The sequence below is a fragment of the Oryzias latipes genome, chromosome 14, assembly GCF_053564925.1.
Source record: "Oryzias latipes strain Hd-rR chromosome 14, Olatipes_Hd-rR_3.1".
NCBI classification, from domain to species: Eukaryota; Metazoa; Chordata; class Actinopteri; order Beloniformes; family Adrianichthyidae; genus Oryzias; species Oryzias latipes.
In genome coordinates, this window is record NC_136250.1 from 2,412,442 (window position 1) to 2,431,322 (window position 18,881).

Genomic DNA, 18,881 nt, shown 5'->3' on the forward strand with positions numbered 1-18,881 from the left:
TATTTCTTTGGTCAGACTGATGACGTATGATTAAGTCTCCAAGAATGATTGGTGGAGACAGTTAAAGGGGCGGGACTTTTCCTAAAACAGCTGAAGCTACGGCTAAATCATGGTACCGTCATTCTGATCAAAATGTCTTTAATAGAATCAAATAAACACAAAAAAAGTATTTTATGATCGTTCATATTCCTAACTCCTCAGTGTTTTATCAGGGCCTGTTTGGATGAACACAGAGCTGATATCCTGGAGATGGAAAATGTTTTTAGATCAGTTAATGAGGGCGATTCCCCATTGCACACCTGACCATCTCCCACGGCACGCTGGTACACACACTGGTTGAAAGACACTGCTTTATAGCATTCAACCCATAATATATTTAAATAATATATTTTGTCCATGTATGTTTGCAGGCTGGGTGGGCTGGAAAGGGGGTGTGGGTGCCATCCAGTGTTTCACCCAGGGCGTCAAACTAGCCAGGACCGCCTCTGGGTGAACGTCAGTGCCTAAAATAAGACCTATCAAGTCTTCTTTTGTTTCGTTTCGGAGTCCCGAGGCTTGGTTAGTACAACGCACCGGTCTGAGGTTTACTGCAGAAAGAAATGTGGAATTCGTCCCACATTTAGGAAGTTTCACGCTACTCTAAAACAGCGATTCTAAAGAAAAAGGCGTAGTTGTCTCGTGTTCTGTGGTTCACAGAGAAATATCTGTTTGAAATCACGCAGAGGAGGATGGCTGCGTTTCTGCTGCCGGACAGTTTACGACAACAGCACGAACCTCTCGCACCGCGTGAGTGATGCTTTCCGTCGCCATGGTAACCTCCACTAAACCCCCCTCGCTCTCCGTGTGTGCGCAGGTCCCCCCACCCCTCCCCTCATCAGCCGTAAAGGCCACTGTGCGCATGCACGGTCAGCCACAGCGAGCATCGACACCAAGATGGCGAGAACACGCCTGGCTCTCCTCCTGACGCTCCTTTCAACTTCGTGTAAGTGCAGAAACCTCTCCTTCACTCCGCGCTCCTCTCCAAAGAGCGGCCGTCTGTCGCTGCCCACCCCCACGGGGGTCTCATCACGATTTCCCTCAAACCTGACGAGACCTGGACTCACCAGTGACTCTCCGGACTCAAATAAGCTCAAACTTAACTAAACAGCCCGAAAAAGCGGCGGTTCTCCGCGCGGGAACGGGTTTAGTGACGCACGGTTCTGAAGAACTGACTAATGTCGTCGCCATTTTCCATAAGTTGACTTAGCGGCGGATTTAAGCCGCTTTTGTTGTTCAAAGCGCCGCTTTTCTAACTGTTGTCGGTGAATACATTATTTCAGAACTTCGGTCCGCTGCCTGGACGTTTTCTGGGGCCGTGTTGTTGCGTGTGTTCGTGGGCGCATGCGCAAGGAAAGTTCTGCTGGGCTATGACTGATGATTGTCGGCGGTGGGTCCGCGTGCAGCATTCCACGCGGGCAGAGACAGATTCCGGATAACGGTTTTTCCTGCAGCGCATTAACGGCAGGCTGACCGGGAGGGGGTGCGCGCTCTCACCCCTCTTTGTCCCCCCCCCCCCCCCCCCCCCCCCCACGCCCTCAGCTTGTCCCACTCCCAACTGTTCACCGGACAGACAGTGTGGTGCTACTGATGAATCAATATTAGGATCAAACTATCCGATTATGATTATGGTCTTTTCTCTGTCTGGCCAGTTTCATTCGGTTTGTGAACTTTTCAATTTAAAATTTTAACGAAACATAATTTTGCTCCATGTTTGCTTTTTCATTTTTTTACATTACTAGATATTTATGTTTAAAGTCCCACTCAACATATGATCTATTTTCAAAGCGTTCCCAGTGGTCTTATGCCGATTGTGCCGTTTTTTGTTGTGGCTTTTTGCTGTGGGCGGAACCACAGGTGCAAATTAAGCCTTCCCTGATATCCCATCGTCTCTTTGTTTACACTCCCACCATCAGCCCCCACACCCCCAACCCAACAATAGTGGTAAAACAGCGAGCAAAATCGTATCAATTTAGCCGCAAAGTTTAGATCCAGATTCCAGACGAGGAAAACGAGACGTTTGTCTGCAAGTGGATGCAGGGAGACTCCGGCCGGCCGGCGCAGTGTCTGTGTCTCAGCTGAGAGCTTTTTCATGTGGAATTTTTTCGTCTGCTCCTGATTCAGCACAGTTTGAATAAAGAAATACACAGAAAAGCCATTTTAAGATTCAATTCTTTTAAATATGCCCTCCATCATGAGAAGAATGCTACAACATGTTACACCAAAAACAAAGATGTTCCCTGGAGTCGGACTTTCAAGGAGCTCACATTAAGGAAAAAAGGAAGTCTAAGATCCTAAACTGCAGATTTCAAAGGACAAGAAAAGCCAGTAAGAAATGGGGAGTCAGAACTGAAACCAGTGAATCTATATGAGAACTGGACTGAATGACCCCCCCCCCCTCCCCCTCCCGGCGTTCAAAACTGGAGGTACCTGCTGGCTCCAAGAAGCCAAAATCCCACAGACGTCTTTAGAGAAATGAACAGTTACTCAGTAATTGTATTAGTTAAAATAACCGTTATTGGTCTGATACATTTTTTTAAATGTGTTTTTGATAATCTTCCTTTTTTCTCATGATTTTCTTTTCATTATAGAGAGTTATTCAAGGCATAAACTGACCAATCAGGTGCCTCAATAACAGTAGGCGGTAGCCACCTGCCCCTCATTGCTTATTGACAATCTTAGTTCCACCGTGGCTACATCCGTAACTCCATTTGGTTGGAGCCTGAAATAAACCATTTTCTATGGATGATGTCACACGCTCTTTCCAGTTTTCGTATAGTCAATGATTACAACTCGCATATATGTAGACTTAAGAAATATATATCTGATTTAACCAAGTTCCCATAAACAACATGCATATTTAAATATGCAAATGAATACAAGGCTAATTTCCATCTATGGTCCTCTGGAGGGCCAAAGCAAGTCATGCAACACAGACATGACTACAGTCAACATGCAATGCAATGGCAACATAAGAAAATCCAAACTGTTTCTAAATTTAAAATGAGCATCATGAGTTTATGTGGGTTAAACATTGAGTTTAGAGTACCTACAGTACTATAGTAAACTTGATGCATTTAGAGGGCTGTTAGATTATGAACAAAACAATCATTTGTAATCTAATGGAAAATGAAAATCTATTAATCCCTTTTTATTGAGACAGAAAAGAGTTTCTGAAGGATTGTCAGTCAGCACCAAAATAATTTAGAATTCATATTTTCAAGAGACTTTTTTTTGGTATTTTTTTCTAGTCTTGAAGAAGTTTATTGTGTCTTGTACCAATAAAAGACGATGAAGGCACGAGTGTCAGACCAACTAACCCAAAGCAGATGATCTACCGTTGTGCTCCAGTGAAAATGTCTTCTTGTCTTGAGTCTCATCGTGGCTGTTTTCACTCCTAGGGAAGAAGTGCGAAGATGACAGTAAAAACACAGATAAAAGTGCATTTTAAAGAATGTAGCACTGAAATGATGGAGTGAACCCACTTCCTTATGGAAGCGATTCTGTAGAATAATTACAAATAAAAGTCAAAACCAGAAATGCATTTTTTTTTTCGTTTTCACAATGAAGCTGCATTTTTTGACTCAAAATGAAAAAGCAATCCTTCAAAATGTTTTTTCTTTTTCTTCTTCAACACCGCTCATTCTGTCACTTAATTAAAATGATAAAGAAAATGTTATTTGACATTTTATTTTCAATACGTTCTCTGGTAAATGTGTACCAAAATTCATTTAGAAATGTCTAATTTGACAATTAAAATGGATTAACAGAAATCCTTTTTTATTTTCAAAATGAAGCTGCATCAAATGACTCAGAATTAAAATGAAAAATCAATCCTTCAAAATGCTTTTTCATTTTCTACTTAAAAACCGCTTATTCTGTGTCATAATTAAAATGAAAATGCAAAGAGGGGATTGCATTTTCACATATGCGCGTGGACTGGGGTCTAAATGTGCTTTTATTACTGTCATGATTATTATTAAGGTCCTGCTCGCTCATAATTTTTTTAATCCATGCGGTCAGTGCTCTTTTTCTTCGCTGCAAGGACCCGAAAGACGGGTTAGCATTAGGCTAATATGTGCTGAGGTTTGATTAGCCGTGGAGAAACTTAAAACTTTGTACGGACAATGCTGCAATGAGCATCTTGGATGTAAATATGTGGGAATTACATCATCCGTTATTTTGTTTGGACACCACTGGAAACATAAATTCATATGATGTTCAGAGTTTCTCAGATCCTAGCAGCATTTCCGCCTTCTGCGATCTGGAGCTTCGGATCGTGGGGCTTCACGCTCCGCTATGCGAAGGTGGCTGCCGGTCTGAAGACAAAGCTTGTCGTACCGCGGAAGATGGAAATGCTGCTACGTAGTCCTGAGAAGCTGTGTAAAATCATCAGAAGTTCACAACCGTCACAAAGCCGTCTTCTCTGCCGCTAACACAAAGCTACACTGCTCCTAGCATGTGTCTCTTAGCAGCCGGACACACAGAGATAACATTGACGTCATCGCCCCGACTCCCCTCTGGAAATGCTTTTTCGAATTTAGTAATGCGACAATGTTCACAGGGTGGATGTTAAAATGAAAATGCAATCCCCTCTTTGCATTTTCATTTTAATTATGACACAGAATAAGTGGTTTTTAAGTATAAAATGAAAAAGCATTTTGAAGTATTGATTTTTCATTTTAATTTTGAGTCATATGATGCAGTTACATTGTGAAAATGAAAAAGTATGTCTGTTAATCTGTTTTAATTGTCAAATTAGACATTTCTAAATGAATTTTGAAACACATTTACCAGAGAACCTTTAAAAAATGAAATATCAAATAACATTTTCTCTATCATTTTAAGGGATTGCTTTTTCATTTTAACTTTGAGTCACAAAATGCTTTTTCAGTTAGAAAATGAAAAAGCATTTCTGGTTTAGACTTTTATTTTTAATTATGCTGCAGAATCGCTTCCATACTTCCTGTTATTACTGCTGACGAAGGCTTTTGCACAGCAAATTTACCTTTTGAGGAAAAGCTTTGGAGAGGAAACGATAAATGTGTCATTTTCAAAGCAAAAGGGAAGAGAAATTCTATAAATGAAAACTAAACCATTAAAAAATAATATTTGACATCAATTAAAATGATGAAACTAACAAAAACAAGTGAATGAAATGTGGAGAATGATGTTAAAACAGACAGGCACAGTTCTCCTTCATTGTTTCAAACTTGCTTTTGTTTATGAAAAATGAACTCATTAGAGTTCAAAATTGATTTTTGTTTTGTGGTATTTTAACCCCCCATTCACCATGAAATGAGCTGGGTTTCTCTGCGTGGCTTCAGGTGTGAGCCCACAAACGGGATCACAGTAAGATGCAGACATAAGAGCCTTTCCTGTGATCTCTCCTTCCCGTGAGTGGCTTATTGTCTTTACTGGCATTAGGAGAGGCGGTGGAGCCTGTGTTACTGTTCTTTTGACACTCTTGACATATGTTCACGATTATACACTTATAATCTGATATATTAGTCTGTATGTGACAGAGTTTGAACTTGTGAAGGAGAGCTAGTCAGTATTTAGGATCTTCTGGTGTTTGATGCTGAACGGTTTGACCGTGTGGGCGGCTATCATGGTGCAGACTCCATAGTGCAGACTCGGTCACATATACCACTGCCACCGTGCAATGGGGGGGCCTTTAGGATTTCATGTCCCGCCCAAATTTTGGGGGAAAATTGTTGGCATGGTCGTGAATGTAGACGGCGGCAGTCAGGTGGGGATGACATCATTATGATGGCCGGCAGCAGCTATGAATGTTACTGAATGGCGGCCGTCCATATCAAGTGCCCTGGGCTATGTAAAAAACGGCACATATAATATTTCGATAACACACCTCAAGAGAAACCCAGCTAGAGCAAAGCCCCAGCACCCAAAACAAATGTCCATGTGGTCCAACCACAGCAGGATTCCTATGCAGGACATCCAGTCATCATCAGGCCCAGACCAACAGCCCTCGTCCAGTGCCTGCACTGCTACCGTCCGATTTCTGACAATCGAACGGTGGCAGCAGAGGGGTGGTTGGAGGGTGATAGTCGAAAATTGGCTGATCAGCAGCATGTTTTTGGCCCTTAGAGACCCTCCTATCAGTCAGTCATCATGCTGCTGCCTTCCTGCCACCCACCTGTTACTGGACTGCCACTGCGTCACCTCTGAATGAGCCCAGGCGGCCACTGACCGATTTCAAAAAATCATCTGGTTGCTGTTTGATTTGAACTTTTTCTTAAAACCTGCACGGCGTGTTAAACTGTGTCTGCTGCCTCCCGATAACAAATGCCGCCGCGCAGCCACCTGCAGATTTAGTTGAAAACGTACATTTTCGTTTCTGTGCGGTGGCATTTTGGGATGTGTGGCCTAGGTTTATTTAAAAATGGGGCACGGTCTGACATTAAACCACAATATGAAGTTAGATGTTTCCAAGCTGATATTTAGCAGCTTGGAAACATCTAAGTTCATATTGTGGTTTGCTGCACTTTGACGGCTTCCTGTGTTTTAGAGGTCCCTGTCGCAGAGCCTGTTCCTGGTGTTATACAAATAATAAATGTTGAGAGGACTGAGTGTCACTTGACCCTCTACTTTCTCTGTAAGCAACACTGTTTCATTTTCTGGGTCTGCGACTTGAGCTTGTTATTTCAGTCCATGGCATTCATAGCCGTGATCATCTTAATGACCACACAGCCATTCCGGGCTCAGCCCAGTGAACTTTCAGTAAATGTGCGACCGGCCATCCATCATGGGAGTGAAGATGAGGCCTTGGTTATTTCAAAAACTCCTGCTTGCATCAGAGTTTCCAATCTCCTGTGCTGGAATTCATCAACATACTTTATTATCTTTACCTGAAGCATTTCACGACAACTCTGTCGAGAAAGCTCAGGAAAGAGATATTTTCCAAGGCCCTAAGCCCGACAGCACTGCCAGGGTATGTGGGAGCTGGACGATGCTCAGTCAGTCAGCACTGAGCAGATAGAAACTGAGCTTTTATAAGAAACAGCTGTGAAGAGGAACACATCACAAACAGCAGAGCTGCCTTTTCAAGCAAACTGTGCGTGTGCATGTGTGTGTGCTCATAGTTTTGTAAGAGCAGGATATTCAAATCACAAATCCACTCACTATCTGTTTTCATTGCCAGCTGTCTGTTCTTTGTTTTCACTGATAGATGTCAGTCTGATCCATTTCCAGCCTTTTCTTTATCAGAATGGGAGAGATAAGGCAAAAGGTGTGCACTAGATTGTTGTTGAGTGTTCCTTGCTGATATGAGGCTGCTTTGCTCAGAGAGCTTTAAATATCTGCTTTCAGGGCTCTGTCACCCTGTTCAAATATCTGTCTAAATGAAAGCAGAGTCCTGTTTTTTGGCTGGGATGGCCCGTGTCGCCGTCTTCAGGGATGCCTGCTGCTTCCTGTCTGATGTTTTCCTAACCACCCAAAGCAACCCGCACATGTTTTGAGTGCTGTCTGAATGGCATTTTTGCCCCTCTGGGCAGTTCACACACAGACTGACATTTTACTACACAGGCAGTAAATGGCAGAGCAAACCTCAGTAGTGGAACCTGCAGACAGGAGCCTCTCACTGGGCAGCTTCCATTTGGGTTTCATTTGGTAGTTTTTCTTTCTTTTTTCTTTTTTTAATTGAATATAGTCATTACAAAACGCTCACAGACACAACCACACAATGATGCTAAGCACAGCTCTTCACAAAAAGACAAAAAAAAAAAAGTATACATATAAAAATATAGAAATCTTTCAGCATAAATTAAATTTTAGGCAATTTACAATCTGGACCCTGGATCAGTAACCATTCTGTAGCAGATTTACAAATGTCATCAATCAAAGGACTTGAGTTCAGAATACATTTGATGAGGATAAATGGAATCTGACTTCATTTTTAAAACACAGGAAAATCGGCTGTTCTTTTTTCCACTTTTGTTATGAATATGATATTTTCCCAAAATCAGGAGGATGTTCACTAATTTTGTTGTCTCTTCTGACAACTTACTGTTATAAAGCAAAATATATATTTCTGTGAATTGTATGAGGTAAATTCTTTGACTATCCAATTATGAAAATCTTGCCAGAATCTTTGGATCACATGAAAAAAAAACAGCTGTCTGGTTGTTTCTGGGGCTGTATGACAGAAATCACACGGATCAACCTCAAAGCTACATCTACTCCTCAACGTCTCTGGGTAATAATTGTTTATAATTTTGAACTGCATTTCTTTCATTTTGGGGATTTTTATGAAATTCCATATTAAAGGAACCTGATGTGACAGGTGTCATTTGGTGGTTTTCTGCTCATCTGAAAACTGCCCAGAACCTCTGTAGTCTTTAGAAATGACTGCTGTTAGTCCTGTGAGCGTCTTCTGAGGGATGAAGACACATGGCTGTTGAAGCAGCTGAGCAGGAGTGGCTGCTGGGTTTTCTGACTTCCCCGCAGGCCTAACCAGAAATATCTGCTGCATCCCTCCCAAACCTAACTGCGTGCTTCAGCAGATGCAGCATTCCAGAAAGAAAACACATGGAGGCAGAAACCTTCACATCACAGGAGCCTCACTGCAATCACAACCACCTGTTTTCCTAAAAGATAGACGGAGACCCTCCTGATGGGATGGCTGAGTTCACAACTGAAAGCGTGGAAGGCTGACGATGTTCACTTGCTGTGTTGCTCCGTCTCATAGAAACACAAAAGGCGGTAGCAGTCCTCCCCCGGCCCTCTGTTAGCATTTTTTGGTCTTGGGCTCCATTGCAGCCTGACTGCAGAGGTTGAAAGGACAGCTACACGTTCCAGAAATGGTGGAGGAATGTGCATGAGTCAAATGTCAAAAAGGTGAGCACTGCTCATAAACCAGAAGCAGCTATTTTTTTTATTCTTTATTTTCCAGAAAGTGGTTTGCGAGTTCGAGTTTCATCCTTACAACAATTACCTGCAGGATCCACTCTGTTTTTTGTTTTGTTTTTCCACAGGAGTTGCAAACACACAAAATTTCAACATAAGCAGTGCACAACGAACAAGTCCATTTTTAATTACTGTTGTAGCCAAGACGGGAAGAAAAGTCCCACGTTAGTCATTTGGACTTATTCCAACAGTCTGGCCATAGAGGCGTCATATGTTCAACCCCGTTGGTCCATAGTTTAATAAACGCAGATTTTCAGAGAGGACTAGAATAACTGACTGCCTCTATCAAATGTATATTCTTTACTATATTTATCCAGTCTGAGTCTGTGTGGGAGCTTTGGAAGAAGCCAATGTCTCTAAATAAATATGTATCTAGTTGTTGACGTGGATTCTCACAATGGTTGAAAAAGAGAGCAGGAAATTAATTGGAAATGTAAATTTACCTTAAGTATTCCAACTATTTTAGTGTGGAGTTTAGCCAGAAACAACTAAATCTTTGGCCAAAGCCAAAAGATATGCCGATGATCGGCTTCATGAGCCCCAAACCGTCTCCAGCAGTCAGCATTACCGGCACCAAAACAGACTTTTTGCTTCGGGTTGAGAATAAATCTCATTAGCCCCTTCCAGTTAAATTCCCGCCAGGTATGTGAGTTTGTAAACGTCCATTAAGATTCACAAATATTTACCCAATCACAATCTGATATTGTCAGACTTCCCTAAATTTGGCCTTTTTTTAATATAGTATGTTGAATTTTGGGCAAAAGCTTTTACAAAACTAATCAACTTACCTTTAATGATATTGTTCTTGTAAGCTTTCAGTAATATTGAAAGGATTGGATCACCCTGTATTGACTCCAGTTTTATGTTTGAAATAATTCCACAACTGAAGATATCTGAAAAAGTCTGAACTTTAACACCGTTAGAATAGCAGCCATATATTTAATTTCAAAATTCAGCATTTGATATTTTCAGATGTCGTTTTTTTTCTGACTTTTGACCTGATTTTTGAAGCAGGAACAGCCGCTCCATGTGTTCATTTTATTGCAGAGGTCTCATCATAGCCCAAACATTCACAATGAGATGGTTCTGGACAAATATTACACTATATCTTGACCGTTTGATGTCAGATTATTGAAGCCATTGAATATGCAACTGCTAGTTTTCACTAACAGAATTCATCATTTAATGCCATAAATAGCAAAGTTAGGATATGTTCTGCCTTCAAAGTTTTTTGTACGCCGACATTTTTTTTAATTTGACATTATACACGTAAAGTAAAGTAATTCTGGAAAAATGTGTTTAGATTTTTATGTCACAAAATGATTTGTAATACTTTTTTTTTTTCTAAAATAAGGTTGTATTTAAAGATAATGTTTTAAAATGTCTGGCTGAATGGTTAGTTTTCACATCACTTAATCTGGCTTGTTTGCAAAAGTAGTTGACAGTTTTAAGGAAAAAAGATGGATATAATGGTTCAAATGGTTGTTTGTTTTGACAAGAGATTATGTGTAATTGTTAAGGCTACTTAAAAAAACTTCCTTCTGGCTGTGCGGGCTCGGAGCAGCAAATTCCTGTTAGATGATCTGTATCTCTGCTGTCGTGGTCGTTGGAGGGAGGCGGTGCCTCGTTGGTTTTCCTGCTGGTGTGTTTGCTGATGGAGGGCATCAATGCATCAGAAGAGACTAGAATTGATTTGACATTGGAATGCTGTCAGCTTATACAAATAATTAGGGGCTTCATTATTGGCAATGAACTACATCTGGCAGAGCCACTGATGCTCTGAGCTTGAGGCTGTGCTGCTGCTGACAGTCAGTCATAACCACACCCCCTCCAGTCATTCTGCGCTTACCAGAGAAGGCTAAACGATTCTTGTTTAAAAAGGGAAACATAACTAATGTGGTGCTGACTCCATCTCACACAACACTCAACAGAAGAAGTGTGTTTAGTGAATTGTTTTTATTGGTTGGAACAATGCTTACTGCCCATAAACCTTCTCCTGATGGCACAGTTGTTTAATAACCCTTTAAAATGGGGTCACCAGCTGGAAAACAAGCATGCTCTATCACACACCATCCCTGGGCTGAGAAAGTCTGCATCATGTCTGACAGAGGAGCTCTTCTGCAAGGTTAACTTTAAACGATTCTAATTTACGTGTTTGGTCAGTGAGTAAGACCTGGACTTGAATGCCTTCAATTTAGGGAGTGGCATTTCTTTTTGCTGGCAGCATCAGAGATCAACGCCACACCTCTTTTTGAGATGCAAACTATAGAAGAGCTAAAGCTTAGCTTTCTTCATATTTTAGTTTCCAGTCAGCTCAAAGATTTAAGGTCAGTAGATCCAAACAGTGTGACAGACAGAACATTGCTAAAGTGCTTGTGGGAGCATGACACAATCTTGATGTTCAACCCAGTGAGTAGTTAATGATAATTAGCTAGTGTTTGTAGAAACGTCAAGAATAATTGTAGCCATCCGGTTGTTCCTCTGACTTTAGTTTCCTTGTACTACCAGTTCACCAGCGCATCCAGAGTTCACTGAGGTTACAGCTTAGTGCCCAGTCATCTGCGGTCATTTTTACACCATCTCAAGTTCATCTTAAAATAATTCAGGACGCTTCAGACGACAAAAATAAAGCACAAATTAGATTTAGATTAAGTCAGTTTAATTCAAGGGCCACTGTGTAAGATTTCTGACCCAGCAGTTTATGTGAAATTTATATTAAGAGGCAGATCTATGTAGAAAGATGGAAAGACAACAAACCAGCCTCTACATGAAAAATGTTAGACTCGTTCAAAACCATTTTTGTCTTTATGGAATCATTAACAAGTCTTACGTCCTGATAAATGTTTGAATTAAATTTGTCACATAAGGTAACAAAGTTATGAGGCTCCTTCTCTAAACGTAACTTAGGGATTTGCTAAGGTTTGTTTTGTGTAGTTAAAATCTACGTTGTAATTGTCCAGTTGGACAACAAGGAACAGCAGCATCCTTGCGCTGCCTGATGACTGCTTTGAGTTGAGACTGTTATTGGAGCAAAAAAGGTATGTTCATAACATTTAAGGGATGTGCGCAAGCCCCGCCCCTTTTAGATTTATACATCTGAACCTAACTGTAATGATTATAAACATCCAGCAACTTGTTGCTTAAGAATGCTTCATGACCCCCCCCCCTCCCTTCAACATCCCTCTCTCTTCTTCCCTCCTTTTCTTTTCACAAAACTGTTACAAATAAAAGTAAGATGAATAAAGTTTAGCCTAAATTCCAAAAGGGGTTTATTCAAATATACCTCTGGTTTGTCTGAAGATTCATAACCCCTGTTGTTAAAGTAAAATATGTTCAACACAAGAGGCCCTCAGCTCTCATCTGGGGCCTGTTTCAGAAAGGAGGTTAAGTGTAAACTCTGAGTGCGTTAACCCTGAAATCAGGGAAACCCTGGGTTTTCCGTTTCAGAATGGGAGGTTTGTTAAACCAGAGAAAGCAGAGTAAGTCAAACCCGTTTCTGAAAGAGAGGTAACTTATACTCGGAGTCAGTGTCCATGGTTACTTATGCTGTGAACCTAACCTGGTCGGGAGCAGGTTTTATTCACTAAACTCAAGGTTTCTGCCGGTCCCCTCCCCTTTTGAAAGACAAAGCGGTATGTTTTGCTTTAACCTTCATTGTCCACATTCCCGTCACACAGAGACAAGTGACAAGAATGGCTTGTCCTGTTTTGGAGGACCCAATAGACGAGGAGGCTGCATTAATTCGTAAAGAATTACATTTACGTCGTGCGAGGATTTTGAGAAGACTCGATTTTTTGTCATTTCCCCATACGTTTTTGTTTGAGCGTTACCGTTTTTCGTTGCAGTCAATTACATATACAATGAAAACAACATTAGATATGTATTGCTATGTAGATGTTTCATATGTCAAATATTGTCAACAAAGCCTACATCCATGACATGCTCACATTTGACCTGATTGAATTATGTTTTTATACTTCATTTTTAGCTGCTGCCATGTTCTTTTAATTCCTGCAGGATTGCATCTACATGAAAATGAAATCAGGGACATTGAATTACATTAATGTAACAATTACTTTTTGGAAACACAATTTGCTAGTACTGCTTACTTTCTTAATCCTTAATCCCAATAGACGAGGAGGCTGCATTAATTCGTAAAGAATTACATTTACGTCGTGCGAGGATTTTGAGAAGACTCGATTTTTTGTCATTGCTCCATACGTTTTTGTTTGAGCTTTACCGTTTTTCGTTGCAGTCAATTACATATACAATGAAAACAACATTAGATATGTATTGCTATGTAGATGTTTCATATGTCAAATATTGTCAACAAAGCCTACATCCATGACATGCTCACATTTGACCTGATTGAATTATGTTTTTATACTTCATTTTTAGCTGCTGCCATGTTCTTTTAATTCCTGCAGGATTGCATCTACATGAAAATGAAATCAGGGACATTGAATTACATTAATGTAACAATTACTTTTTGGAAACACAATTTGCTAGTACTGCTTACTTTCTTAATCCCATATAAACCTATACCACTTGATCAATACAAGGGTAGTGTTGCAGCGTGTGTGTGCTGAGCGGGGTGCGAGTTACGAGAGAGAAGGGGAGGGGCGAGTGTAGGTGCAGATGGGGGGGGGGGGGGTGAGTACGGAGCAGAGGTGTGTGTGTGGGATATATTGTGTGTTCGGAGGACGGAGCACTTAGTTAAATAAAGAGAAGGTGTCATTCCCAGAATAACTGTTTTGGAGTCATTCTTAATCCGCTCTGGAGGTTGAGGGTTTCCAACGGGAAGTGAACCCCGAAGGAGAATTCCCTTCGGCCCTGAAGGAAATCTCCGCTGCGCTTCTGACCACGGTCGGTCGGAAAGACGAGATATAAGAAAGGAGAAGTCTTTGCGCCGCGAAAGGTTCAACAGTAGACAAAAGTTCACTTTTAAAAACACAATTGCATGTATTAATATTAAACTGACCAACGTTTGCAAGAGGGGAAGGTTAACAAAAAAGTCATCTAAACATTACCGACGTTAAATGCATTTTTCCCCAGATTGGTTCTGTATACTATGCAGCATTTCATGCAATTACACCAGGAATAACACTTCAAAAGTACTCCTAAATATCACCATTTTTTATTTCACACCTTACGCTATTTAGAAAGTTATTACAGTCAATATTTTATAACAATGATTTAAATGCAAACTTAGGCATTAACTTGAGCAGCTATGTTTTCCACGCTAACTGTCTCTGTTTTGCAGATGCAGCGGTGTTGCTTTTCTTCTGGAATATCTGCTCATATTCACTGTAACTCTGCAGCAGCACGTCAAGTTCAGCTGGCGAAAAATATGCAGACCTCTTTGTTTTCACGGTTGCCATGGTGACTCGTAATATCTGCGCTCCATTGATAATGGCTTCTTATAGTCGCTGTGCGCACGCTCACCTCCGAATCAGTCCACTCAGAGTTGATTGACCTAACTCCGATCAGCTTCTCTGAAACAGAAAACTCAGAGTTGTTAATCTCCCGATTAACTAACTCAGAGTTCAAGTTTAACCTCAGAGTTGGTTGAACCTCCTTTCTGAAACAGGCCCCTGTTTGCTCAGCTGTATGACAGGACAAGTAATAAATAAATAAATAAACTAAAAAAGGGTAGATTTGCTGCTGTGGTATTGCTTTTGTGTTGTCCTCTTGCTGTGCTTGAGCTTGAGATTTCCCAACCTTGTTTTGAATCTCTCATGAAGCTAGTCTGAAGGAACATTTCCAGGAAAGCAAACTGCTGAGGTTTCATTTAAAATCTGCTTTGGACATGTATCTGTTAAAGTATTTAGCATATGTTGAGTACCATAGATTTAAGCTATGTCATGTACACCCACTGCTCCAGTTAAGTCAGAAAAAGTTAAATTAGCTCACAATGCAAAGACATACACAGGATTTGTTTCCTGCACATTTACAAGTGATGGAAAGCAAGTATATGTATAATGTAAGGGAATTAACTAAACAAAAACAAATACAGATATTTACAACTCTTTCTCGGGTTATGTTAGAGTTCTTCTCTGTGCGGTGGATGTCAGACTGGATGTTGGACAAAGTGATCAGCAGAGTGGAGTGATTGTGGCCCCCGCCTTCGCCCAACAGTGGGCGGGTTAGGCTCCGGCAGCCCCGTGACCCTGTAAGGGATAAAGCAGGTTAAGAAAATGGATGGACTTTCTGCTTTAACATTAGTGCTGTGGACTAGTACTTCAGTGAAATGTGGCTTCTAAGGTCATTTTGAGTTTTCTGACTATAAAATAATTTCAAGGCAGTTTTTCTTTTAGGGCCTACTTTTACCATGCTTGAGTAGAAGCTCAGTATACACAGTTCTGTTACCACATGCATGTGTGCAAGGGCACACATTGGGTAAGTGGTGGGTGCCTCAGATATTTGCAGCATACCAGACATAGGTGAAGAGTTTGTGACTTGGTGGCTGGTTCTTGCCTGGGGTCCCTTAGAGGAGGCTTCACATGTGCTTCTGCCACAGACAAAACACGGCATGAAGGACAAGGAAGTCACTTGAATAAATGCTACTGTGACTTGGAAGTCTGTCTGTCATGTATTTGTTTATTTATATATTTTTAACTTATCTGAAATGTTATAGACAATACAGCTCGAATATAACTACCCTTCACACGCACATATTTGTGCATGCAGACCAACACATGTAAAACATTTCATTCAGTCATGCAAACTATTTGTGCAAAGGTGAGCTAACATCTTATCGTTCTTTGTCTGTGTAGCATTTAATTAACAAGTGGAGTCATGAATGTGTCCAAAAGGGTGAAGCAAAGGAAAGTGAGCGGTGAAATACTGGACGCGTTTACTTCTGTATGTCAGAAGACGGAGAAGCAGAGCTGCAGTGACCTTCAGAACAAATGAAATGCAGCATCTTAAGCACATGGATGTGCTCTCCTTCAACCTGTGACTTTGCTTTTTCACACTTATATGCTTTTGGAAAAGATAGGCATTTCATTTTTTAAATGTTATTTTTCATCTTTGAAGCACATGTTTGGGGACCAGAACCATTTTAATCAAACATCAGTATTCATTTATATTAAACCTTTTTATACTTGGTTACAAAAAGTTCTGTACACCAAGAAATAAGCAAATTAGTTTATAGATGGGGTCATCCCATACCAGACCCCCCCCCCCCCCCCCCCCACACACACCACCACCACCACCACCTTTAAAGTACTGGTTCAGCACTGGTGGTTAAGACAACACAGATTTTTTTTTTGTATTAGATCACAAGTAAAACCCACACATAGAAAGTATACAGCAACATACATGTTTTGGAAACTACTTTATATTGCTGTCATGTTTATTCATAGGATTTTTTCTTTTTTCAAATTCTGCACTTCAAATTCAACTTTTTTGCGTCCACTAGATGTCCTCCTAGAGCAAATGAAGCTTCTTCAAACATTACACTGGAATGAACCAACTGGAGGAAAGGCTTCAATGCTTCATGAAGCCACACCTGTCCATCACTAATTGTAAACAAGCAGTCAGCCAGACCGCAGTGTCCCAACCTTACTCTGCCGAATACCACCTCATCTTTACTGCAGGAAAAGGTTCTGTTGGGAGCCCAGAAACTCGAAAACCCTTTTGTGAACACACATTGATTACAAACGAGTCGCAGGTGAGGATGGTTACCTTTAGCTGTGGTTTAGACCCTTTTGCATCAGCTTGTGTGCATGTAAGGATGTTGAAACTGTAGAGCATGTCATATTGAAATGTCAGTATTACGCCTGTAGTATTACGAGTGTAGACAAAAGGCTACACTCAGAAAAAAGGTTCAAGAGCTGAAGATTCTGTGGAATATTTATGAAATGTAAGAAATGGGGATTGTTTTGTGTGTTTGTTTCAGTTTTTATGGAAGATTCGACTGATGGGGAGAATATGGGTTGCAAAGAGTAGGAATGGTCTACTTCAGGGGTGGGCAAACTACGGCCCCCGGCCTGGATCCGGCCCGCCTCCATGTTTGGTCTGCCCAATGAACAACATCAGAGACCCGTGTTTTTTATTTTTTTGAATCTGGCCACACGATCAAGACGTGACATTTTCTTCCCCCCTTCTGCAGTCTGTGTCCCGATCTGAAACCCTCTAAAATCTCTGTCAAACAGAACAGAAGACAGTCTTCCCTTTCTACGTTGCAGTTCATCTTTCCCGGTTTAGCTCATTCTTTTAGAGCGATTATGCTGCTTTTTTAAACAGAGCACCCTGTTGTGTGTTCTCCAGACCTTGTCAATCAATCTCCTCCATGTCTCCTGTACAGAAACACAGAGCTCTTCAGATCTACAGAAATCTGTGATCGATCAGATCTTTGTTTTCATTTTAAGATCCTGGACCTAATTTCTAGGAAGATTTGAGAATTTAAACAAGAGAAAAGGTGAAAATGTTCATGTCTGTGTGAGAAAAGTATAGAAAATGTGCAGTCAGAAGTTTTACTCCCATAAACATCTGTAATCATTCTCCGTGGATTTCACCGATCACGGTTATTTTTTGAACATAACTCCTGCAGTAAACGAGGGAACTCTGTTCTGGTGAAAAGGTAAAGCAGAAATATGCATAGCTGCTGCAGAAGACATCGAAATTTGCTTTTCATGATTACTGAATGAGAAACAGACGTGCAGGACACAGCGCAAACTGTGAGACGTGTGAGGAGCTACAGACCCTCAAAGTCTTTATTAGGGTTATGAGGGGTGAGGATCGACTATTTATTGTTGTTTTTGTGTTTTTTTTAAAAATGTATGTATGTATGTATATTTTTCCTGAATTTCTGTCTTTGAAAATCATAGTGTTATTTAGTCATTGCTTTATTTGCTTTATTTCATAATGTTATTTATTGTAATGAAAGGATCATGAATGAATGAAACTTTATTCATACAGAACTTTACAACTCCTTGAAGGTACCAAAGGGCTTCACATTAAAAGAATGAACTAAAATGAGAACAAAGGTTTTAAACTAAAAACTCTACAATATTTGGTTTTAGAATGTAATTTTCAATATAAAGGTTTTCATCTACATTAAATGTTATGTCATTCTCACTCCACATATCTGCTCCTGGTCCGGCCCTTTTATCAAATTCTAGAACCCAATGTTAAAATAATTGCCACCCCTGGTCTACTTTGTTGTTGTAAAAAAAGCCCTCGACCCACACTCCAGACCAGGTGGTGGTGGTAATGCACCACTCTGTTGTTTGCCAACCACCATAAAAATTCACTGGAAGAAGAAAATGTGTGCACGTCTTCAGAACAAAGTCATCAGGGTTATGTAAACTTTGGAACAGGGTCATTTGGGAAATTAGATTTTCATGGTTTAACAGATGGAAATAGAATTTTTTGACAAGCTATGTCTTCACACCACCACTAACTATGAATGGAAAGAAGTCTTTGTGTTGTCAGTCATCTTCTCTAAAAAATGACCAAGAAATCATTATTTCCTCCAAGGTACGAAACTTATGAGCACAACTGTATATGTAATATTCATCTACAAATCATGTCAACAGAATTTTAGTGTTAACATTATCAGGACAAAGTTTAGTAGCCTTACCCAAGACTAACTATTTTAGAAAAGTGTCCATTTTCTAAATCTGCTCTGCTTCTGTTTGGGGTCACAGGGATGCTGGGGCCTATCCCAGCTACACACAAGCTCACATTCACACATAAGGGACATTGAACCTATGAAGCTCCTTTATATGCTGTGTGAAAACACTTGAGTGTCCAGAGAAAACCCACACATGCACCAGGAGAGCGTGTATATTATTATTACATGTATAGCATATATATAAATATCCTGCTATTGTGTTGAGACATTTTCTATTTCTCATTCCTACATTTTTTAAAACTTGCCATGAGGTTTTCTCATGAGGTAGAGGAGT

The 18,881-nt window shown here is 40.5% G+C and overlaps 1 protein-coding gene across 1 annotated transcript in view; it reads left to right on the top strand.

Moving 5' to 3' along the window:
* Positions 1–809: 809 nt before the first annotated feature.
* The window catches only part of jam3b (junctional adhesion molecule 3b), a 53,632-nt gene continuing 35,560 nt past the window's right edge, over positions 810–18,881 (top strand). Inside the window, exon 1 of the mRNA XM_023962365.2 lies at positions 810–982. Coding sequence (XP_023818133.1) covers positions 934–982 — 49 coding nt within the window. The 5' untranslated portion in view covers positions 810–933. The remainder of the gene's footprint in view (positions 983–18,881) is intronic.